Source organism: Cnephaeus nilssonii (genome assembly GCF_951640355.1).
Source record: "Cnephaeus nilssonii genome assembly, chromosome: 16".
In the NCBI taxonomy this organism is placed as follows: Eukaryota; Metazoa; Chordata; class Mammalia; order Chiroptera; family Vespertilionidae; genus Cnephaeus; species Cnephaeus nilssonii.
In genome coordinates this window covers 36,696,794-36,723,111 of record NC_137087.1, presented here as the reverse complement: position 1 = coordinate 36,723,111, position 26,318 = coordinate 36,696,794, and the positions used below count along the sequence as shown (strand labels likewise).

Below are 26,318 nucleotides of genomic sequence, written 5' to 3'. Positions count from 1 at the left end.
GACTCAGGATTTTTTTTCTAAATTATGTATATACTGTAGTTCCCCTTGTCTGCAGAGAATATGATCTAAGATTCCAGTTGATGCCTGAAACCAGGGAGAATACCAAACCCAATATATACTGTTTTTCCCTCTACATACATACTTACGATAAAGTTTGACAAAGTAAGCAAGTAATAGACTAGTAACAAACTAGAACAATTACAACAATGTACTGTAATGAAAGTTATGTGACTGTGGTCACTATTTCAGATGCTTTGCTGAAGTCCTCGTATAGGCTCAGTGCTTTCAGGTGCAAAGGTTGCGGTCAATCGGAACACATTTTTTTCCACCCACAAATTTTATCCCTCTTCCATATTAACTATGCACTTACCGCACACTGTGGCCAAAACTTCTGCAGTTTGAGGTATGACAGCAAAATTAGCAATTTCTTTTTCCTTCTTCATAACTTCACTAATAGATTCATTCTTCCTGTAGATCTTAGCTACCTCAGCATACAGTTTTCTTCCTTTATTAAGTTGAAAGTTTCACCTTTTTACTTAAAGAAAGCACTTTACAGCTTCTCTTTGGCATATATCAATTGCCAGCATCATTACTCTTGCACTTTGGGGTCATTATTAAGTAAAAGAAGGGTTACTGAACACAAGCACTGTGATACTAAGTGTCAATCTGATAACCAAGATGGCTACTAACTGACTAATGGGAGGAGGGTATACAGCGTGAATACGCTGGACAAAGGGATGAGTCACATCCAGGTGGGATGAAATGGACAGTGTGATTTCATGACTATCAGAATGGTACACAATTTTAAAACTTAGGAATTGCTTATTTCTGAAACGTTCCATTTAATATTTTTGGACCACAATTGAACCAGGTAACTGAAACCAAGAAAAGCAAAACTATGGATAAGGAGGGTGGACACCTATACATATTTTGGTAACAGGAGATTTGTACACATTTACTCCCTGGACTTAGGTATAATCCAAATGGATATGTAAAATCAGTTGTATTTCCTAACAGAGTAAAAAAGACACTGTTAAATATATATAAACCAAATACCTGACCTGTGGCATCTATGGCTAAAAAAAATACTATCTTTCCTAGGATCCTCACTGATCCCATGCCTGCGATAACAATACATACAGTTGAAATGAAGCTATTATAAAAAAGCATTAGACAATGGGGGAGGGGGAAGGACGGTGGACATTTGTAATACTTTCACAACAATAAAGATAAATTTAAATAAATAAATAAAAATAAACCAGGGCAGGGGCAGGTGGGCTAGATGGGGTCAATGGAGAAAAAAGGGAGACATCTGTAATTCCTTCAACATTAAAGATAAATTTTTTTAAAGTTTAAAAAAGCCCTAACCTGTTTGGCTCAGTGGATAGAGCATTGGTCTGCGGACTGAAGGGTCCCAAGTACGATTCTGGTCAAGGGCACATGTCCGGATTGCAAGCTCAATCCCCAGTGGGGGGCGTGCAGGAGGCAGTTGGTCAATGATTCTCTCTCATCATTGATATTTCTATCTCTCTCTCCCTCTCTGAAATCAATAAAAATATATATTTTAAAAAAAACAACAACAAAGACTTGACTTATTTTCTTTATTGAATTAAAATTACACTATATATAAAATAGTGATGTATATACAGAGGGATTTAATGCCATAATATATACAACTATCTTTAAAGTCAGGATGCAAATTACAATGATTATGAATATAAAATTTATATTAAAACATTCTCCATAGTGGTTTATTTGGCTGTTTTAGTTCGAAGTCGTCGTTTGAGAATCTGATGATCACTTTCCTTCACTTTCTGATCCATCAAAATCTGAAATAAAAATAAAAGCTTATTTTAACTAGTAAAATATGTTCATGTGCTTATTAACTGACATAATAGGTACATTATATTTTTTTGTCTTCTTGGGACTTACAGGTATACTATCTTGTACAAAAAAATCATGCCTAAAGTAACAATTTTGTAAAAGATTATTTCAACACTACAAAATTCTAGAATTAAGATAATCTACATTCTGTATTAAATTCAGACATACACAGCTTGAAATAATTACTAAAATGTTTGGAGACATGTAACTCAAATAAATTTTTATTGATTTCAGAGAGAGGAAAGGAGAGGGAGAGAGAGAGAGAGAGAAACATCAAAGGTGATAGAGAATCATAGATCAGCTACCTCCTCCACATCCCCTACTGGGGGAGCAAGCCCGAAATCCAGGCATGTGCCCCGACTATGAATTGAATCGTGACCTTCTGGTTCATGGGTTCAAGGTCAATCACTGAGCCACACCAGCCAGACTCAAATAACTTTTTTTTTTTTTTTTTTAATTAGAGCCTGCAACCTGGGCATATGCCCTGACCAGGAATCAAACCGTGAGCTCCTGGTTCATAGGTCAATGCTCCACGCCGGCTGGGCTCAAATAACTTTTAAGAAATGATCTTTCTCAGCAACAACTACATAACTTAGAAAGTTGAAAGAACATTATATTGCAAGTAAAAGAATAATAATTTCAGCCAAGGGAGGAAATTATGTACTAAGCAGACAGATGGTGAAAAGTGATGAAGAGAATAGTACTTCTGACAACATGTCCTAACTGACCCCAATTCTATGCCACTTGCTTTTAAGTGTCTATCTCATATCTGATAGTTGCTGTTGCAAAAAGACTCTCTCCCCTGATTTTTCTTGGCCATTTCCTGCTGAAGGCTTTTCCTTTAATTACTTTTCTATTTTCACTTTCATCCACTAGGCAAATGTAAGCATGATAAAAAATCAGAACTTTTCCTGTAACAGCACAGCCTGTTCTGAATGAAGAGAATGAGTCATAGAGTCATGGTGACAAACTGCAGTCTTTTCTCAATAGAACCTGGGAGGCTCAGAGGGAAGGTGGGAGGAAATGACTGAATGTCAACTCCAGATTCTTACCAGGCACACTGAGGCCCAGATTTGTACAACTGTGATAAAGATAACAAGAATAGATGCTAGAAGAAAACAAATTACTGAACAGTGATAATTCTACTGATGGAATTAAAATTCCTCCGATTAGTTCATAAATGTATGCATTAATGCCGCATTTATATTTAATTACTACAAATTTAACACATTTGATATCAAAAGCATAACTTTTAAAGCATGTTGTAGATATATGACCTAAAGAATAAAAATTCAAACTATATAAAATTTAAATTGTTATGAATACTTCAGAATTTAAAACAGCACAAAGAGTTTTAGTTTTAAGAAAACTGAAGTAGTAGCTTACCACTTGGCCGGATAGATCAATAGGAGATGAAATTTCACTTGTGTATAATTTCCGTTTGGCCCGTTTTGGTCGAGATACATTTTCTTTACTTACTTCTACATTTGAGAGCTTTGAAGAGCTCATCGTTTCAATTAATTTCTTTGCTATGAAAAAATATAGATTAGTTAAATTCTGAAATAAAAAATGTTCTAACTGCAAGGTTTAAAATTCTTAATAAAGAAAAAGCATACCAAATAAAAAAGAAAACCACTGTAATTTATAAATGGTGAAAGAACATGAATAGACAATTCACAAAGAAAAAAAATGAAATGCCTAATAAACACATGAAATAATGATTAAGAGCAAAAATAAGTAAGTAAAATATCATCTGACTAGTAAATTATAATACCACCAGTAAAATGCAGGAGTCGTTAATGATTTGAAAGAGGTTTATGCTATGCAAAACAAAGAAACAGGATGCATATGTAGTGGACCATGCAGCACTGAAAGTAAGGAGGCAGATCTATTTCAGCAGTCACATGTACAGATGTCCACAGGAATATTAAGTAAAGGTAGTCTGTAATTGTGAGACCTTTACTTATAGTTAACACACGCACTCACAGACACATACACACACACACACACACACACACACACACAGAGTAAGAGAAAGTAAATTGTTAACAATTAATTGCTTCTGGGAAGAGGAAGAGGAATTTTTAAATGTCTTATTTTGCATATTTGTTTTATTTTTTAAAAGACACATGTTGGTTTTAATAGTATATTTCCATTTGGGGAAACTCCTGGATAAAATAAATCCATATACACAGGATAAACTATACATTTTTTAAAATAGTAAAACATTTCAGGAAATATGCTAAAATGAGGGTGCACTTATAAAGGGCTGGGCTGAGCTTGAGAAAGCTGGGCTGCCAGATGTCAGAGCACACAATTGAGACAAGCCAAATGAAAGGAACACTCAAGCCTTTAACCACTCACAGCAACAGAATAAGCAAAAAGCTAAACCTGAGAAATCACAGCTTCCGCCCACTCCTTTTCCATATTTTCCCATAGAACAGTGTGTGGTCTAGGTCAGAAGGATCAGCATAAAACAGGGCCATCTCATTGCCAAGGGAACCCTGATCAAAAGACTTATGCACTTGGAGTTGTATAGGCCTTGTGGCTGGAGGCCAGGTGGAGGGGCTAGGTGTGAAAAAATAGAGCTCGAGGGGAGAAAGGTGTCTTCAAGGTTGTCTCCCATCCCTGTCATAAGGTATTCAGCAGAGGCACCTGAGAAAGTTCTCTGCTGAAGGCCCCAAATAAAGAGGCTCCAAATGAAGGCACTTAGGCTAGGAATCCAGTTATGTACACGCATGGCTGGACCGGACCTGAGTCCTTGACTATAACTCGCTTCAGAGACTGCAATGCACTGTGTGTACTAAGTGTGGAGTGGGGAGGGCAGCTCTCCCCCATGAGGCCTAACAAGTAAAGCCTCTGTAATTGCCCACGGTCAACCTTAGAAACAAAACCGCACACAGGATTTTGGCCTGGAGCCACCAGACTGCTACTACTATGCCCCAGTCACTATACTAAGAGTTGGGAATGTGAGCCAGACAGACATTTTGCACTTGTGGCACTTTTATTCTAGTAAAAAAGAAAACAAAAAAATTCTAACTTAATTCAATTTGCACTTTGAAAAGATCACTGTCTTCCAGGTATTGAATGGCTAGGAGATAGGCAAGAAGTAAAGGTTGGAAGACCAGTGATAGCAAATAAGGAATTAACAGTGGTTATCAGAGCAGCAGAATTTTAAGAATTAATCTCAGTTTTCTTCTTTTTTCTCTATATTTCCAACTGATCAACAACAGATATGTACTGTAGTTATAGCTGAATGTTTAGTGGTTGTTTGGCCTTAAGTACTAAATGGAGGTGTTTCTTAGGTGTAGAAGCACAATGAAAAAATCACTGAGTTACTGAGGGCACTATGAACTAAGAAACGTTTGGGAACCTGTGTGAGTTTTTACAGAAAGTACTTTTACACAATCTATCTGAATCAATTTAATTTCCCCCTGCTTTTATAGTCCCTATCCCTCCCTATTCTCCTCATCTCTACTCTCCAATTTATCCTATTGCTACCACTCAGGTAATCTCATGAAAACCCACTCCTCTACCTGCCCTCTCCCCCCAATAATCTCCCCACATTCTACATGCCAGATGAATATTACTACCTGGAATAGCCTGCACATTCCCTATACTTTCCTGGTACTCTACCTATGTCGAAACTGTTCCCTCTGGTAGGTGTGTGTATCTGTGTGTGTATACATATATACATGTATGTTTTTGTTTAGGTATACGTGTATATAAAGTGTACATCTGAGCATATATTAATACACAGGTATTAATGTGGCTAAGAAAAAAGCATTCAGCAACTAAACTCAATGGACATTTATAGAAGTACCAGAATCCCAATGCATGAGATTCATGCACAGATAGGGTCCCTGGCTGGTGATCAGGGCCGATCTGTGGGGCAACCAGTGGAGCAATCGAACCTCCCCTCCCCCCTGCTGGCACATGCCTTGGCCAGCCTGGCGCTGCCCACTTGCCAGCCCTGCCCCCCGCCACCACAGGTAGCCTCCCTCTGCGGGGCAACTGGGGGTGCCCCACTGGCGCCCCCCTTGGCTGCTCTGGAGGCTGCAGGCTGGGGGGAGTTCCAGCATTGAGCGTCTGCACCTGGTGGTCAGTGTGCATCATAGCGACTGGTCGTTCCACCGGTCATTCCACCATTCGGTCAATTTGCATATTAGGCTTTTATTAAATAGGATATGTTTTTTATATATATGAATAGGTAATGTTTATCTGTACATAGAAAAAAACACTAGAAGAATATATACCATTATACTAACAGTGTTTATCTCTAGCAGGTATAATCCTGCCAACATTTCATTACTAGGCTAAATTCTTCTGTAAAATCTTCCCATAGTCCCTAATTAGAACGGCTCATTTCCCTCCAATACTACCACAGCACTCTACTTGCATCTCTATAACTACAGAGCAGCCTGCTCTGGATCAATTACTTAAATAAGGTCTTTCTTCACTACATAGTGAGCTCCTAGGCCTTTTCATGTTTCCTCCCACAGTACCTAACATAGGACAGTGAATACTTAAAATATAATAATCACTGTGATGAGTTTATATACCAGTCAGATATTAGGAAATACCCTAATACCTAACATTGAAGGGCATTTAATTAATTTTCTGCAAACCTTTTGATTGAAGAATTGTTGGAGAATGTTGTAAGAAGTCTCCAAATTTCTGCAGTGTTCCTTCTTTTTTCTTAGCAGTCAAGTTTACATTAACTGCAGATGCATGACTCCGTAAAGAATATGTTTTATGAGATGATGACCGTGAGGAAACCTAATAAACAAACATTTTTTTGTTATTGTTGATGAAGACGGTTAGAAGGAAATATTACAGCCACTGTTGAACTAAAGAGGCCAGACACAGGTTATGAATTCTCAGACAGGGAATTACCAATTAAGAATGTAAGGAGAGCCCTGGCCTGGTGGCTAAGTTAGTTGGAGAACTGTCCTATGCTCCAAAAGGTTACAGGTTTGATTCCTCATCAGACATGTATGGGAGACAGCTGATCGATGTCTCTCTCTTTCCCCCACCCCCTTCCTCTCTCCTCTCTCTCTAAAATCAATGGACATATCCTCAGGTGAGGATTAAAATATATATACATCCTTCATATATATACATATATATATATATACACACATATATATGTGTGTATATATATATATATGTATATATATATATATATATATATATATATATGAAGGATGAAAGGGCCAGAGAATGGCAAACTGAGTGTGACAGGCAGAGTGCTAAGTGAGAAGTGAACAAGAAGTGCCTGCCACTGGCCAAATGCTAAAGCTGACATTCTAAGCTGAATTAGACGAATAGAAATAAAAGATAAATGAGTTATAATTAGACAAAACTGAAAAATTATCAATCAAATGTGACATCTTTATTTTTACCTTCTACTTTATAAATATAAAGTATTGAAATGGTCAATTTTGGACAAATTAAAAGACAAACCTTTTGTTCCTTTTTGACGGGAGAATTTTTATGCTCAGAAATAGGGGACTTCAAATTAGTTCTGGGTGTAGTATTCTTATTTTCACATTTCACCGATTCCTAAAAAATAATATATTTAAGCACTGGTTAATTTCTTGACAATATTTTCTTTCTCTGGAGTCGAGAGAGAGAGAGAGAGAGAGAGAGAGAGAGAGAGAGAGAGAGAGAGAGAGAGAGATGAAGAAGAGGGGAGGAGAGGAGGAAGAGCGGGAAGGAGGAAGAAAATAGGAGGGGAGAGGAAAGGGGAGAAGGAAAGGGGGGGAGAGGGGAGGGGAGGGGAGAGGAGGGGAGAACAGTTCTTAACCAGGGTTGATTTTTGACCCCAGGGAATACTGGCAATGTCTGGAGATATATTTGGCTGTCATTGCTGGAGAAAATGGAATTTTATTGGCATCCAGTGGGTAGAGGCCAGAATGCTGCTTAATAATCCTACAATGCATGGGACAACTTTCCTAAAGAAAAGCTTTTGTAGTATTGTTAACCGAACTGAACTGGCATAAATCCTAGTTATACCAGATTATAAGCATAAAAGTGGGGGAGGGGGGCCAGAACAGAAACAGATAAAAATCATGACTGAACCTCAGAATTCAAGTCACCAAGTGAAAGCCATTAAGGGTCAAAAGAAGGAGACTTTCTTAAAGGGGAAGGCAGGTGGCATCATGGGAAGCAAACAAACAGGACAGATTGTAACTCCATCACACTTGTAGTGTTCGATAAAGAGCACTTTAGAGTCTTTACTGGGATAGAGTATAACACTGTATATATGATTTTCATGAGGGCCTCAGTTTATTACAGCAGTTAAGAGCTAGTAAAATCAATTAAAACTTTTAAGTTTTACATGATTTGCCTACAACAATCTGTATATCTATTCTGAAATACACATGGAGTGTAAAGGAGAGTATAAACCAATAGTAAAATGAATAATTGTATTTTAAATACTGCATACACAACAAATTTTCCTTTTCCCTTGAAAAAATAAATCAAGGAAATAACCATAGATGATAAAATACTTAGTATTTTAATGGTATCTAAAATGTACTAGATATAAATTAAATATAGAATAAAAGTTAACAAAGGCTCTAGAAAACAACCTCTAAAGGTGTTTTAGGTGTAGAAGGAAATAGTCTAAATAATATTCATTTAGTAAATTTATTACCTGACGGAGAGCCTCAGGAGTATGGTTATTACTACTTCTGCTCTTCCACCAGCTTGAAAATATAGTACTCTTTAAAAGAGTTAAAAAAAAAAAATGTTGGATAGTTATTGTGCTGAAGAGCTTAAAATTAGTTTTAAACTTAGAACAAGTTACTTTTAACCCTTTGCACTTGGATGTCGAGTGTGACTCGACACGGTTAGCAGTAGAATAAAGGAATCGAAAAAAACAAGTGAGTGCAAAGGGATAAAATAAACATTTTCATTTATTACCTATCTATGACATGTGGAATAAAAACTAAGCATTTTAAACATACTACATCTACTCTTTTATTTCCAAAAGGAGGAAACTGGGGGGTCAGAAAGTCTGTGTGACATGATAGAGGATTGGATAACCCTACAATCAAAAAGCTGCAGTAGAAAAAGAAAAAGCTGCAATAAGAAGAAATAAACAGATTTTTTTAGCCTTCCACTAAATAGAGGTCCAAATTTTAATATACTGGCTGTTAGAAAAAGATTCTCCTAAGAGAACCTAGAGTTATGACAATAGAGACCTAAGATACGGATAAACTATATATTTTAATATCCATAAGCTTTTTGTTTGAGGACTATTAAACTAAATGATATTCTAGAATATGAGGGAAGTATAGCAGAGTTTAACTATATATTGTAACTGAGCTCAACAACAATAATGCTTGCTTGTTAACTTTACTCATCAGTTAAGTATTTACCTCCTCCATTTCGTTGCTCTTCCTCTTCCGAGCCTTGGAAATCTTAACCGTTACTGGTAAGGCGCAACCAGGGTGTTTCACGGCCATTTTGTTTGGCTGTAAAGGTGTAAACTGAATCTCTACCTCAGGTTTTGGAAATCGAGTAGTTTGATTATTTTCTGTTGACACTTCACAAGAGTCAAGAACTACAAATTCATCCTATATCAGGATTAAAAATGAAAACAAACCTTATTTGAAGAATATAAATTTATAAATCACAAAGAATCAACTCTCAAATACCTATTAAAGACAATGGAGTTAGAAAAGATAAAAATTGTGCTGGGGTCAAATTCAATAGAGCAAGAACAGAGATGGAATTCATGGTATGTTAAAATCGAGAGAAACTTAGAAATTAGTATTTCCCAGTATGATCCTAAGAATTATCTAGAGAATTTGTTTAAAAGATTCGTGGAACCACTCCACAAACCTATTAAATCAGAACGCTCCAAGGAGAGCCTAGAATTTTTATTAAGCACCCAGTTTACAGTAGATTAAAGTTTGATGCAAATTCTTTGCTCCACTTCTACTCTTCCCACTGAGAGATGGAGTTTCATTCTCTTTTCTTGAATCTGGGCTGGCCCTAGTGACTCCCATGACCGACAGGATGTTCTTCTGAGGCTCAATCATAAGAAGCCTTCTAACTTCTATTCTGTATTGTCAGAACACTAACTTACAGGACACGCCCCTCTCCTCAAAATGCCCCACCTCAGAATCTGGCTGTAAGAAGCCCAAGCCATAGGGAGAGGCTCTATATCGGTCCAACAGACCTCCCAAATCAGCTCTGTGAATGAATCATTTTGGAATTTTAGCCCAGTTGGGCATGTTAATTTCATTAAGGCAGGAAAAATATGCAAAATAGCCTAACAATACCATTCTCCAAAGCTGTCAAGTACACAATAACTGCTGGAGTTCTTAGCAGGAAGTTGGAATCCGGAGGTTTAGGAAAACATACATAAATTTATAGAGAAAGAAATCTTGTTTGTGGATCAACTTCAATCTTTTATACGAACGTTATGATCTGTAGTAGTCTCTAAGGTCAATACCAATAAGCTGAAAAGGAATGGCTCAGGGTATTTCCCTAGATTAAAATGCCCTTCTCTTCCTGTTCTCTGCTGGGTAAAATTCTAGTCACCCTTACAACCCTGGATGATGTTATTACCTTCGCTAATCCATATCCTCAACCACTGAGGCAAAATTCATTATAACCTTCTCAGTCAGTGTTTCTTCTTAGAACTCTGTTCATAACACTTAGCCCAAAAGGTAAGGTCAAACAAGGTGGTCATTTATATATCTGTCTTACCAGATTTTTTCCTCCTTGAAGGTGGCAATCATAGCTTATTTATTTTTGTATTCTCAGTATTGGTTCCCAACACTAAATGCTCCCAACAAATGTGTTTAAAAAAAATTTTTTTTAAGTAATTTTATCTTCAAAACTTTAAGTGCACAGAAGTTTTATCTATTTCATATATAATCTGAGAATCTGTATTATCCAAAGTGATTCATAGAATCCTAAACTCACTACAAATTATGAAATTTCATTGTGAGTTATTAAGATTGTTGATCAAGTTATTAAATGGGTATGATTTCAAAATGCTAATTAAAGGGTTTCTTAGAATGGCCAATAATCATTCATACTCTATCTTTTGTGGGATTTCCTATTTTTGATCAACAAATTTGTTTATATTAACAGATCTGTTATTTGAGATCAATATCACTTTGAGAGGATATTATATGGAGACCTAATCTCTCAAAAGAATTTCACCTCCCCTCAAAAACCTTTAGCTTTCTTTCCCACAGCGGAGAGCATATATAGTTAATTATACAGCAAGATAACTGCAACGATTGATTAAATTATACTTGCATGTGTTATTTGGTTATTAATGGTCACTGGTAAGTAAAGAGGGTAAAAAAAGTGGACTGTGTTACCAAATGCCCACCTCTACTTCATTGCTGGAAATTTCAAAACCTGTAGATTGAGGTTCAGTTTCAACTCCACCAAGATCTGTTGAACTCATATGTCTGGGCTTGATATCCACAGTTTCTTTTTCCTAAAGTAATTAAAGCAACAAGCCATTGTAACCAAAAATAAATTAAAACACTCCGCCTAAAGAATATAAAATCAAAACTTGGGTGGATAAAATAGGGGAAGTAATCAAAGACTTCTTCAATGACCACGTAAGTCTCCTTTCTCCTCTCTTTCATCCTCAGGAAAGGCTGGACAATATTCCAACCTCTTCTGAGTTTGATATAAAGAGAATTTGAAAGATTACTTTCAACTTCCAATGTGTTTTACATATATTCTCTCATTTTACTTTCATTGTAACTCTTGAATTAATTTGTCAAGAATCATTCCTACTTTCCAGATGAGGAAATAGACTATGACATGGCCAAAGTCTATACTAAGTTGGGATCTGAACTTTGATAACACAATTTTTAAAAACTAGAGTTTTGGAAATGAAACTATAGCATTACAGTAGAAAAGACCATATTGATAACCAAACCTTTTGCTGCACACTGTTCATCCTATTTTCTGAGTCATATGTTATGTTCTATTCCTAAACCTACTTAAGGATCTATAAAGAAGTATTAGATTACATTTTTAAACTTGATAAATTTCGACCTGGGCCTTCTCATCACTACCATCAAAATCAAGTCAGCCCTGGCCAGTTTTTCTCAGTGATTAGAGCGTCGGCCTGCAGAACAAAGGGTCTCATGTTCCATTCCCAGTCAAGGGCACATATCTCAGTTACAGGTTCCCAAGCCCCAGTAGGGGTGCAGGCAGAAGGCAACCAATCAATGTGTCTCTATCTCAAGCTGATGTTTGTCTCTCTTTCTCTCTCCTTCCCACTCTCTATTTATTAATGGAAAAAATAGCTTCAGGTGAGTATTAAAGAAATAGAACATTTAAAGAAAATCAAAAGTCAAATACATCTCCATGTCTACTACCCATAACTATTAAACAAGATTCTGTTGAATAAAATGTGGGGATAATAGCATGTACTAACTTTCACTGAGGTAAAAACTGAACTGTGCTAATTCTTTTACAAATGTTCTCAAGTTTCACAACTCTATTAAGAAGACAATATTATCTCTGAACCAATCATAATGATAAACTCTAAAAACACAAAATTCATGAAAAATAGCCAAATAATTTTTCAAACTCTGATTCTCCTCTGACATACTGGAAACTAACTTTTTTAACCTTTAGGGATTTAAACAATTTTGAAAATTTTCTTTGTTCAATATTTTTTAAAAAGGCATAGAAAGGACAAGATTCTACTGACTGTTTTAGAAGCCTCTGATGTGATCCTTTTTTTCAATTGTTCAATTTCATTATCTTTTTGAGAGTTACTGGAGATCAGTGCTTTCAGCTGCTTTTCTAAAGCTGCAACCAGTTGATCCCGTTCTTCTCGCCACTTTTGAAGGTTGCTATCTTTCTCTGCCAGCTGTGCTGTCAGTGTTTCCTAACCAGAAATTAGAGAAAATGTTAAAGTATATCTTGATAAAGGTTGTATATGAGATAAAATATACACAGCATGCTAGTAGAATGTACAGTTCAAAATACAAAACAAGTTTCACAATACAGTAGGGATAGCCCTGTGGCAGTCAAAAGGAAGAAAATTTTAAGTTCTATATCTAGACAGAAATGTTATTAGGTATTTTTTAAATTGCTAAATAAACTGGGAGAAAAAAAAAAAGAACCTATGTGAACTTCAAGATAAAATGGGACAGAAGAGTCATCTTACTGTCAAACCTATAGAAAAGTTTTGTAAGGGTTTATTTGAGCCAGACTGTTGAGGGCATGCCCAGAAGCAAGATCTCAATGGACTGAGAAAATGCTCAGGAGAACGGCAGTTTTGCAGTTCCTTTTATGCATTAGCCAAAGGAGAAAACATAAGGAAGGTTACATGAAATCTATTGTGGCCAATTAAGGAGGCAGGAGAAAGCAAAGCAGGGACATTTCTAGGATTAAATAAAAAGCAAAATGGAGAAACACTTCTTTTATAGTGGTAGGTACAGGAGTGTTAATAATTAACATATACAGAGATAGTATTCAGGGTACAAGATAACAATGAGGGGTTCTGGGGTCTCTTGCTATGGTGTTCTTGTGCTCTGGTGCCTGCAGTTGTGCCTTCTGCAGGCATCAGAAAAAGAGATGCCGAAGAACAATAGACAGAACTCACTTAGAGATTGACCTTTGCTAAGGAAGCTCTGGGCCTGTGACTTGACTACCTACCATGGCCTGTCCAACTGGGAATTTGTGATCAGAGCATACTGTGTGGTCATTCTTAGTCACTGAGCTTCTCAGGCCTGCCATATGCTCCTCCAGCCCCTACCCCAATTTGTCAGGTTTATTCTACAACCCTTTTTTATTCACAATAAAAAGAGAAAAGCTGCCTTTAAAAAAAAAAAAAAAGCAAACAACAAACCATGTACAGACAGATAAGAATCCCAGAGATAAACTTAACAAGCCAAAGAAAGCAGGTGAAATACACCAAAGAGAAAGTATAATTGCTACCAACCACTTCGTTTTGTTGCTTTAAACCACGCTCTCTGTCTTCAGCATATTTTTTCATCTCTTTGTTTCGTAGATTCTCAGATTCTTTAGCTTGAGTGATTAGTATCATTTTCTCATCTAACCATTTCTTTCTATCAGAGTTATATTTCTGTTCAGATTTCTATATATAAAAACAGTACAAATAACTATCAGATGCTTAGTCAAAAAATCTATTTTTATACCATTTTCATAAAACCCATCACTTTTTAACTTTTTAAAATCTTTAAAGTATTTTTCTTTCAATGGCAAGATCAGTTTATTTCAGATTATAAAATAAACATTGCTGGTTTGCTTTCCCTAAACACTATTTCCCTTATAAACTTTAATTTGCTATGAAGTTCATTATTTAAAGACTTTAATCAGTGAGCATAAGAAGAAATAAACAATTTAAATCCTGAAAAAGTTAGACACAAGTCTTCCTAAATGACAGAAGAAAAAAAAAGACTTTGTGTGTGATGGTCTTTCCTTTTTTATTTTATTTTATTGTTGAGAGTATTACAGATGTCCCCATTTCCCCCCTTTGCCTCACTCTACCCAATCCCAGGCCTTCACCTGTCTATTGTCTGTGTCCATGGACTGTGAGTAATTTGTGCTTCTAAATCCCTTCACCTCTTTTAGCCATCCCTCCAACCTGCCTCCCAACTGGCAACCTTCAAAATGTTCTCTGTATATCTATGAGTATGGTTCTATTCTGCTTGTTCACTCATTACATTTCATGTAATACTGGTTTAGTGGTGATGAAGTCCTTTAGCTTTTTCTTGTCTGGGGAGCTCTTTATCTAACCTTCCGTTCTAAATGATAGCTTTGTGCCGTGGCTGGCAGCTCAGTGGTTAGAGTGTCAGCCTGCAAAACGGAGGGTCTTTGGTTCAATTCCTGGTCAAGAGCATGTACTTTGGTTGCAAGTTCTTTCCCCAGCCCCGGTTGGGGCAGGTGTGAGAGACAACCAATCAATGTGTCTCTCTCACATCTATGTTTATGTTTATGTTTCTCTCTCCCTCTTCTCACCCCCTCATTCTCTCTAAAAAATAAAATAAAAATAAATCAATGGTAAAAAATATTCTCATGTGAGAATTAACAAAAACAATTAAATTAAAATTAAAATAAATGATAGCTTTGTTAGGTAGAGTAATTTTGGTTGTAGGTCCTTGCTTTACGTGTGATGGTCATTTCTAATAGTATGGGTCTAAAAATAAAATATTCTTGGGTACATAAGATGCCAAATAAAAAATAGCATGTGCAATAGGACAAACATTTATTAGTTTAAGGAGCATTGAGAACGTCTGGACCAAGAATACAGTTGACCAGTAATTTTCAAACTGGATTCAAAGGCATCTAATTTATACATTCAAACCCAAGTAAATAAGAACAATGACACCAATTTAAAATAAACAACACTGTTTTTAGAACTATGGTAGTCTATTCCAGGATTATAAAGCTTATAATCTAAGATATTTGAGAGCAATGCAAACACACCAATACTCCTTAATATAAACATTCTCTATATAGTTCATGTGTTGTTGTTTTTTCAGAATTAATGATATATTTACTTGGGGTTTTCACATTAGAAAGTGTAAATTCTAGAATATATAATTAACACTTACAAAAGAGAGTAGTAATTTTTTTGTATTTGTTCAGTACCCAATTACATACAACCTGCACTTAAGAATATAATTTAAATTTAGCCAACTTTTCAAAATCATTGTTTTCTTCAATCTTGAATCTAGTTATGAATGCAGCTCCTAATGTACAAAACTTTAAGCAGTGTTTGATAAATCCCATTATGAACGTATTTCCCCTATTTGTTGTATTCCATACATAGTATGTTTGAGTTGGACATGGAAAAAAATATAAAACACCAAGCAAAATATCTTCTATATAGTATGGTTTCAAATATATCCCAGTGTCCGGATATTTAACACTGTTCTTTTCCAACTCAATAATTACATATGTAAGTAATTACATATTTATAATAGTCAAAATAATTTTCGTAAAAGTCACCTTTTCCACAGCAGTATTTGATGAGTAAGAAATTCAAGAGTAGAAAAAAAGGTAAGACATGGTGACTTAAGTATTAAATATCCTACATAATAAAATGGTAATATGTAAATTACCATCACTCCGCTACGCCCACGATTGGGCCAGCAGGAGGCGCAGGGGGCGGGACTCAGGGTGGCCGGGGTAGCTGATTGGGCCAGCAGGACGCTGAGCCGGAGGCTTTCGGAAGGCCTGGGGCACCGGCGGACAGCCGGCCAGGTCCCCCACGATCAAAGGCCAAAGCGGGGGACCTGGCCGGCTGTCTGCTCCGGCGCAAGCCAGTGCCGGAGGCTTTCGGAAGGCCTGGGGCACCAGCGGACAGCCAGCCCGCTGGTGCACCAGGTGCATGATTAAATCATGCACTGGGCCTCTAGTGTAGAATATAAAACTGAAGACCCGCCGAAACCGGTTTGGCTCAGTGGATAGAGCGTCGGCCTGCGGACTCAAGGGTCCTAGGTTCGATTCCGGTCAGGGGCATGTGCCTTGGTTGTGGGCACATCCCCAGCGGGGGTGTGCAAGAGGCAGCTGATAGATGTTTCTCTCTCATCGATGTTTCTAACTCTCTATCCCTCTCTCTTCCTCTCTGTAAAAAATCAATAAAATATATTTTAAAAAAAACAAAACAAAAAACTGAAGACCCAACCACTGTATTTTCATTTGCAATTAGTTTGTATCTTGGGATTTTTCTTCCCCATGTCATTTCAATGCATACTGAAAAAATTATATGAATATATTAGTAACTCCTAGGAATTATTTTACCCGTACATGAAGTAACTATAAAATATTTACTGAATTCTCCTCTCCTGAAAAATATAATGAACACACACAGAGATAAATCCTACTTGTAATTCATCTTGAAGTTTACTGAGCTTTTTAGTAAGCACATCTGTGTTATCCTCAAGTTCTTCATTTGACCTCTGATTATTTTTGGTTTCCAGATCTTTGAATTTTTCTTTCAAATTTTCTAATTCTGTTTGAAAACATAAAATTATTTTTAAAAGCATGCAAAAGTTATACCACTTAGAGATAAACATGGCATGGGATACAAATAAGAAAAAAGAACACAGATCAAGACAGAACTAGAACTACACTAAGAGCCTCACTTTTAAGAATTCTTACCAAATTCTTAGAGAAGAGGAACTACAGGGACCTCTTGGACACCCACTGAATAGTTTTCAAAGTACACGATATAAATTAAATGCATGTCAGTCTTAATTGTGCAGGAAACTTCAGGTAATTCTCAAAAATTAAACTGTGATGGTATTCTGAGGGATGAAATCAGAGTATTTATACAAAGATAATACTAAGAGGTAGGAAGAGGTAAAACAGTTGAAAATTTATTCTTAACGTCTGGGGAACATTGCAAGTTATGAGCATGTCCTTATTCCTTCTTTACTATACACAATTTTACTTAGATAAAACAATTTTCTACCTGAAAGATGGAAAGAAAAAAAAAAACAATTTTCATAACATTGGAAAATGGCAGGTGACAAAACATTCCAAAAACACACCAAATACATTTTCATTATGAATTATTATAAATACTATTAATACTTTAAAAGGAAAGAAATCTAGGGAAATAAAGAAAATGCAAGAGTATGTCTTGAGATATTTAAGCAATATTATTTTACCTGTAGCAAGCTTTTCAGCTTCCTCTAATTTAGCTTCAAGCACTTGATCTTGTTCTACCTGAGTTTGTTCTTGTTCTTCTAGTGTCATTCGCATGTGTTCAATTATTTTTTCTTTAACACTTAGATCTAAAAATGGTGAGTGAACATTTTAGAAATTACTAACATCTCCATCTAGATATCCAACTTTTCTTGAGTTCTTCTAAAAGCTAAAATACACTTTTATTAACTATAATAGAATATGAGTTCCATATAAACAGAAACTGTCTTGTTCTCCATTGTACCCTATATGCCCAGAACACCACTGGCATATAAAGCACCAAATAAATATCTAATGTGCAGATGGATGCTTGGATGATCACAAGAATGAATAGAAAGATGGCAAGAATAAGAAGTAGTGCCAAAACGGGTTTGGCTCAGTGGATGGAGCGTCGGCCTGAGGACTGAAAGGTCCCAGGTTCAATTCCGGTCAAAGGCATGTACCTTGGTTGCGGGCACATCCCCAGTAGGGGGTGTGCAAGAGGCAGCTGATCGATGATTCTCTCTCATCGATGTTTCTAACTCTCTATCCCTCTCTCTTCCTCTCTGTAAAAAATCAATAAAAAATATATTTAAAAAAAAGAAAAAGAAGTAGAGGCAGAGTTAGTGGAAAGGGAAAAGTAAAACTATCTCTATATGCAGAAGACATGATCTCATATATAGAAAATCTTAAGGAATCCCCAAAAAGGAAAAAAAAAAATAAAGAAACTTTATTAGAACTCATAAACTAGTTCAGCAAAATTGCAGGATACAAAATCAATATAATCAAAACAATTTATTTTTTTAAAATATATTTTATTGATTTTTTACAGAGAGGAAGGGAGAGAGATAGAGAGCTGGAAACATTGATGAGAGAGAAACATCGATCAGCTGCCTCCTGCACACTCCCTACTGGGTATGTGCCCGCAACCAAGGTACATGCCCTTGACCGGAATCGAACCTGGGACCCTTGAGTCTGCAGGCCGATGCTCTATCCACTGAGCCAAACCAGTTAGGGCTCAATTTTCTTTTTATACACTAGCAATGAGCAATCCAAAAATGGTATTAAGAAAATAATTACATGCCCAAAGGCATTATAAAGAATAATATACGTAGAAATAAATTAACAAAAATGTGCAAAACTTATATACTGAAAACTAAAAACACATCATTGAAAGGAATTCCAGAGGTCTAACCAAATGAAATGATATCCCACATTCATGACTAATACTGTTAAGTTGGCAATTTCCCCAAATAGATCCTCAGATTTGACAAAATCACCATCAAAATTCTAACTGGCTCTTTCACCGAAAATGACAAACTGATACTAAAATTCAGGTACAAATCCAAGGAACCCAAAATAGCCAAAACAATCTTGCAAAACAACGAAAATGAGAGCATTCACACTTCCCATTTCAAAACTTACATACAGTAACAATACCGTGTGATACCAGCATAAGGATAGACATACAGATGAATGAAACAAAATTAAGAGTACAAAAATAAACCCTTATATTGATAGTCAACTGACTTAAAGACAATGCAATGGAGAAAAGAACAATCTTTTCCACAAATGGTGCTTGGACAACTAGAGCTCCATATGCAAAAGAACTAAGTTAAATACTTATCTCAAACAATACACAAAGTAATACTCAAACGAATCAAAGATCTAAAAATAAAAGAGCTAAAACTATACACTCTTAGATAACCTAGTTGACTTTGAAATAGGCAATAGTTTCTTAGACATAACAAGCCATCAAAACAAAATAGGTAAACTGAACTTCCACCAAAATGAAAAACTTGTATTCATCAAAGGACACTATCAAATAATTGAAAAACAGCCCAAAGAACTAGAGAAAACATTTGCAAATCATTTATCTGATAAGGGCCTAGTATCCAGAATATATAAAGAATTCTTACAATTCCATAATAAAAAAGACAAGTAACCCAATTTTAAAATGGGCAAAGGACTTAACAAAAATTTGTCCAAATAAGATATGCAAATGGCCAACAGATGAAAACTAGATTCTCAGTATTTAGTCATTAGGAAAATGCAAATCAATAACAATGGCATACTACCTTATACTCATCAGAATGTTAGGTTAAATAGTGTTCCCAAAATATTCATGTCCACCTACTATGAATATGACCTTATTTGGAAATAGGGAATTTGCAGATGTAATCAAATTAAGAATAAAAGTCATTCTGGATTAGGATAGGCCCAAAAACTTAGTATGACCAGTGTACTTATATGAAAAGGACATTTGGACAACACTAATAAGGAGAAGACACCAATACAGACACACCATGTTAAAACAAAGGCAGACTGGAGTTATGACACAAACCAAGAAATACAAAGGATTGCCATTAACCACCAGAAACTAGGAAAGATTCTTTCCTAGAACCTTCAGAAGAAGCATCCTCTCTAATAAAACGGTAATATGCAAATTAACCATCACTCCGCTACATAAGCCACGTCCACCAGCCAATCAGGGCGAGTATGCAAATTAACCCCAATCCAAGATGGCTACAGCCACAGAGAGCAAGGTTTCCCAGGTAACAGAGGAAGCCAAGCTTTCCATAGCCATTGCAGGCCTAAGCCTCCACTCAAGCTACAAAGTTTCAATTATAGAAGGTAAACAAATTCAAACAAATGGCAACAGAATGGAGCTTGAGAGAGCAGGCCAGGGTTGCTGGCGGCAACAGGGGAAGCAAAGCTTTCCGCACACCCTGGCCAGGCTCACCCGCTTAAGGCTACCAAGTTTCAATTGTAGAAGGTGAATTAACTGCCACAGAGATGGCTGCTGCCCTGGAGGGAACAGCAGGCTTGGCTCCACTCCAGGCTACAAAGTTTCAATTGTAGAAGGAAAATAAATTCCAGATACCAGGGCCTCCTCTTGGGTCACCAGGGGGCGTGGCCAGCCTGCAAACCACCACAGGCCCCTTGCTCAGGCCGCCCCACGCCCCAAGGGAACCCCACCCTGATCCGGGACGCCCTTCAGGGCAAACCAGCTGGCCCCCACCCCTGTACCAGGCCTCTATCCTATCTAATAAAAGAGTAATATACAGATTGATCATGACTGCAACACACAATATAGCTGCCTCCATGTGGTCAAAGATCCTGCCCCCATGTGGACACAAGATAGCCACCACAAGATGGCCAGCAGGGGAGGGCAGTTGGGAGGCACCCGGCCTGCAAGGGAGGGCAGTTGCGAGGGACCAGGCCTGTAAGGGAGGGCAGTTGAGAGGGACCAGGTTTGCAAGGGAGGGCAGTTGGAGGTGATCAACCCTGCAGGAGAGGGAAGTTAGGCGTGACCAGGCTGGCAGGCAGAAGCGGTTAGGGGCAATCAGGAAGGCAGGCAGGCAAGCAGTTGGGAGCCAGCAGTCCTGGATTGTGAGAGGGATGTCCGACTGCCCGTTTAGGCCCGATCCCACCTGGATCGGGCCTAAACGGGCAGTCGGACATCCCTCCAAGAGTTCCAGATTGGAGAGGGTACAGGCTGGGCTGAGGGACAACCCCCCGCCGTGCACGAATTTCGTGCACCGGGCTTCTAGTTTCAATATACTTATTTTGGATTTCTAGTTCTCAGGACTGTAGGAGAATAAGTTTATTGTTATTTTAAGCTACCTAGTTTGTGGTACTTTGTTACAGCAGTCCTAGGGCAGTGGTCGGCAAACTCATTAGTCAACAGAGCCAAATATCAACGGAAATTTCTTTTGAGAGCCAAATTTTTTAAACTTAAACTTCTTCTAACTAAGACTTCTTCAAAATAAGACTCGCCCAGGCCGTGGTATTTTGTGGAAGAGCCACACTCAAGGGGCCAAAGAGCCGCATGTGGCTCGCAAGCCACAGTGTGCCGACCACGGTCCTAGGGAACTAAGAAAGATAGCTATAACTTTAAAAATGAAAAATAACTAGTAATAGCAACATCATGAAGAAACTGGAGCCCTCATCTACTACTGGTAGGAACACAGAATAATACAGTCACTGTGGAAAATCTTGACAGTTCCTCAAAGAGTTAACCATATCATGATCCAGTAGTTCCACTCCTAAATATATATTCCTAAGAGAATTGAAAATAGTATGTTCACCCAAACATTTGTACACAAATATTCATAAAAGCCAAGAAGTGGAAACAATCCAAATGCCTATCAACTGATACATAAATAAAAAGTTATATACTCATACAATGTAATATTAGTTGGCCATAAATAAGAATGGAGTACTAGCACATACTACAATATGGATAAAACTTGAGAACATGCTAAGTGAAAGAAGTCATACACAAAAGGCCACACCTTATATGACTCAACTTACAAGAAATGTCTACAACAGGCAAATCCAATAAAGACAGAAAGTAGATTAGTGATTGACAGGGACTGGCTAAGTAAGGGTAGGCAAATCCAATAAAGACAGAAAGTAAATTAGTGATTGACAGGGACTAGCTAAGTAAGGGTTTCTTTTGGTGGGTGATGAAAATATTATGGAATTGACAGTGGTAGTGATTGTACAACCTTGTGAATATACTAAACCCATAAAAATGTTCACTTTTAAAGGGTAAATTTTATTATATATATGTTATATCTCAAAAATTTTTAAAACAAATATTAAGATAGCTAAGTGAATGGCATTCGGTATTTAAATAAAAATGTAGAAGTCAGGAAAAGCCTCAAGAACTGAAAATGCAAATTTTTTTTTTTTTAATTTTGTTGATTTCAGAGAGGAAGGAAGAGGGAAAGAGAGATAGAAGCATCAATGACCAGAGAGAGTGTCACTGACCGGCTGCCTTGTGCACACCTCGTACTGGGGATTGAGCTCACAACCCAAGCATGTGCCCTGACCAGGAATCGAACCATGACCTCCTGGTTCATAGGTCTACGCTCAACCCCTGAACCGGGCTGAAAATGCAATTTTTTATTAAGGGATGAGTAAGTGATAGGGAAGAAAGGAATCTGCATAATTTTACATACACAAATTAAGGGATGGACAAAAGTGGATAAGAACTCTGTGCCAAAATGTGCATGAATACAGCAAGTAGACTTCAAAAAATGTGCTAATAATGAAGGCCAGCAATTTGAACACATAAGAGATTGTACCTAAGTGCACTGTGCCCCGTGACATTCTTTTGAGTTAATAAAACTATTATAATCATTATACCCTGAATGTCTTTTCCCATACAAACATGTAAACCTAGTCTATGTAATTATCTACAAAGAAATTTTTACAACAATCCAAATTTTTAAAAAATCAATACAATTTGAGTTTAAAAAAAGCAAAATTCAGCACATACAATTTGAACCTAAAATTGTAAATGTTTCTTTTAAACTTTATAAATTTTTTTAATTTTAAAGCTATTTTACTTGAAGTATATTGTTTATATGATTTTGTCTAGAAATCCATTCATTGTGACCTTATTTTTCACAAAACGCTGGCCACTTCCTAGAGATCAATGTGCCTCTGACTGAATATTTCTTAATGTTTTAATTTTCAAGAATAAACTTTATACTGATAAGTTACTCTTAGAATCAATCAATGCTTTCTCTTTGGCAGTGTTACAGCCTATGTTGCCCTTTCTTTACTTTAGAATTTTCAAAGGAAAATCTTTAAACAAATTGGTATTGCAACTATTTTGTCAATCGTTTTAGTACTAGAAGTAGAGGTTTATTCCTGACCTTTGCACACTTTCTCATACTGCTGTATAGTTTCTTCCGCTTTCTGATTACTTAACTGCTCCTGCAAAATGAAAGAATATGGATTAAATACAAATATAATAAACACACAAAAATATTTAATAGTGGGGCCTGAAAACAAGGTTTGAAATCTGTTTCCGATAGCCCTAGCCGATAGCCTTGGCTCACTGGATAGAGCGTTGGCCTGGGGACTGAAGGGTCCCAGGTTCGATTCCGGTCAAGGGCATGTACCTTTGGTTGCAGGCACATCCCCAGTAGGGGGGTGTGCAGGAGGCAGCTGATCCATGTTTCTCTCTCATCAATGTTTCTAACTCTCTATCCCTCTCCCTTCCTCTCTGTTAAAAAAGTGAATGAAATATTTTTTTTTTAAATCTGTCTCCTATAAAGCTGACTACTAATCTTAAGCTTCCAAGTTTCTTACACCTAGAAAAGGGCAGAGTGAGAGTGAAAAAGAAAAAAATAGTAGTAAAAACTTTATACCTTTAATCTACCTCAAAGTTACTGCCAAGTCATTTTACTTAACATTTGACATTATTGTTCTCTTATGCACCACAAAAAGCAAAAACAGGGAAATGGAGGTTTACTATGTAGTTAACAAAGGAGGAATAAGAAAAGCCATTAAAAAGTTCCATATCAGTAAATTCAAAATGCAGAAAAATAGGATCCTCCATCCCCTCTATGTAGAAAGTAGATGGAAGGTTTGAAAAATAACCAAAGCCTTAAAATAATATGTTTTTTTATTGATAAAAATAAGAGGGAGAGAGATGGAAACATCAATGATGAGAGAAAATAATTGATCAGCTGCCTCCTGTACGCCCCACACTGGGGATCCAGCCCCCAACCCAGGCATGTGCCCTGACCAGGAATTGAGCTGTGACCACCTGATTCATAAGTTGATGCTCAATCACTAAGACACCGAAGGTAATCCAACCTCATTCCCTATCTCATCTAACTGCAGCACTATCTTCTTAGGTTATAAGTCATAGAATGAATCATTTCAGAACCTGGAGATCTCTGAATTGTATTATAAAAATATAGATTGCTTTATTAAAATTGTATTAAGTTAAAAATTTAAATCACATGTTTATACATGAATATTCATTAGTTTGCTTCATTTAAAAGCAAACGTGTAAAGACTACAATAACCTTTCTTTATTGCTGCCTTATCCAATTAATTGATGTCAAGTAAAATATAAGCATTTATAAAGAATTTTTGCTTAAGTGTCCTCTTAAAAAAATTTTTTTTACAGGTCCCGAGCTTTTTCTTTTCACTTCTGGTTTTGAAATAACTTTAGATTTATAATAGAATTGCAAAAATAGCAAGGATTTCCTGTATAACTTCCACTTAGCTTCCCCTAATTTCAACATCTTCTATTACCATGGTATATTATTTTAAAATCAAGAAATTAATTAACATTGGACACAAACAAATGAGGAGTTGAGTCTCAAAAATGAAAACAATTATTTTTGTATGGAAAAAAACTAGCATTGGTATAATACTATCAAAACTGAAGACTTTGTTTTTCACATTTCTCCAACAAGGTTCTAGATCCCAATCACAATACAACGCCACATTTAGTCATTATGCCTCACTAGTATCCCATCTGGGATAGTTTCTCGGTAATACTTTAATGACCTTGCCACTTTTTACTGGTCAGGTATTTAGAACATCCTCAGTTTGGGTTTGTCTGATGTCTTCTCACAATTAGACTAAGTTAAAGGATTTGGAGGAAGAATACCACAGAAAAGATGTGCCCTTTTTTGCCGAAACCGGTTTGGCTCAGTGGATAGAGCGTCGGCCTGCGGACTCAAGGGTCCCGGGTTCGATTCCGGTCGGGGGCATGTACCTTGGTTGCGGGCACATCCCCAGTGGGGGGTGTGCAGGAGGCAGCTGATCGATGTTTCTCTCTCATCGATGTTTCTAACTCTCTATCCCTCTCTCTTCCTCTCTGTAAAAAATCAATAAAATATATTTTTTTTAAAAAAAGATGTGCCCTTTTGGTCACATCAAGTCAGGAAATACATGTTACCAATATGGCTTACCACTGGTGATTATATTCTTAAACACTTGGTTAAAGTTAAGGTATTTTCTGCTAGGTTTCCCTACTGTAAAATTACTATTTTTCCCTTCCCATACTCTCGTCATTAAAAGCAAATTACTATGACCTTATTTGATTTTAACGAATTTTTCAATTACAGAAAAGGCTAAAAGAGAATTTGGTATAAAAAACTGATTTTTTTTAGACACTAAAATATGTAGACTCTACTTAAACCACCCTTTAAAAAAACTGATACCTTGAGTTGCTGAATGGTTCGCTGTTTCATATCCATTTCCTGAGAACACTGGTTTTTCTTTTTCTCCAATTCATTCATTTTAATCCTCAGTAATTTTTCCTCATCACGCATTAGAGACACCTACAAAGTAATGATTATAAAACAAATTTTTAAATATTAAATTTTTTTGTTTAAAATTAATGGCCCCTGGTTCAAAGATTCATGTCCTTAAAAACTCATTAAAAGGGCCACTGTGGGGGGGGGGGGGGGGGAATTATCTATAATACTTTCAACAATAAAGATAAATTTTTAAAAACATTAACAGATTAGATTCTAACATAGTATAAGATATGGCTTCAAATTATCAGGATATTTCCTAATACTCTAAAGGAGAATGCATATGAAGAAATAATTTTCTTCTTACATTTTAAGAATTTCAAACACTAGTAAGTGTTCTCAAAAAAGAATCAACATAGCATCTTGCATGCAACAGCAAAATCAATATCATGGAAAAAGTCAACAAGGACATTCTAGGGAGAAATTATTGGCTCACATTTCCAAGGTTTATTGATATATAAGGAAAACCATCTTTACCATTTAAATTGGATGCACAGCTTTCAAAGAGCCTACCTCTTTCTGTACTTGTTTAATCTGCTTTTTGGCATCAGTCAACTTCTCTTTCAGCTCAGCATTATCTTCTTCCTTCCTCTGAAGATCTGCTTTCAGATTCTGGATAAGGGCAGAGCTTGCAGAGAGCTCCTCTTTCAATCTATAAAACACAAACCACTTTTCTATAGAGACACA

The 26,318-nt window shown here is 36.6% G+C and overlaps 1 protein-coding gene across 8 annotated transcripts in view; it reads right to left on the bottom strand.

The window, feature by feature from the left end:
- Positions 1–1,548: 1,548 nt before the first annotated feature.
- KIF20B (kinesin family member 20B) overlaps positions 1,549–26,318 on the bottom strand; it is a 68,408-nt gene continuing 43,638 nt past the window's right edge. For 6 of the 8 annotated variants that reach the window (XM_079793150.1, XM_079793147.1, XM_079793146.1 and 3 more), the window contains exons 22-35: positions 26,145–26,283; positions 25,536–25,655; positions 23,223–23,283; positions 17,535–17,660; positions 16,746–16,873; positions 13,835–13,990; positions 12,596–12,775; positions 11,249–11,359; positions 9,273–9,470; positions 8,546–8,614; positions 7,351–7,449; positions 6,513–6,663; positions 3,271–3,413; positions 1,549–1,829 (exon numbers count right to left, since the gene is read on the bottom strand). In XM_079793150.1, the coding sequence (XP_079649276.1) occupies positions 1,752–1,829; positions 3,271–3,413; positions 6,513–6,663; positions 7,351–7,449; positions 8,546–8,614; positions 9,273–9,470; positions 11,249–11,359; positions 12,596–12,775; positions 13,835–13,990; positions 16,746–16,873; positions 17,535–17,660; positions 23,223–23,283; positions 25,536–25,655; positions 26,145–26,283 (1,759 nt within the window). In that variant the 3' untranslated portion in view covers positions 1,549–1,751. The remainder of the gene's footprint in view (positions 1,830–3,270; positions 3,414–6,512; positions 6,664–7,350; positions 7,450–8,545; positions 8,615–9,272; positions 9,471–11,248; positions 11,360–12,595; positions 12,776–13,834; positions 13,991–16,745; positions 16,874–17,534; positions 17,661–23,222; positions 23,284–25,535; positions 25,656–26,144; positions 26,284–26,318) is intronic. The other 2 variants (XM_079793151.1, XM_079793153.1) reach the window with 1 other exon arrangement.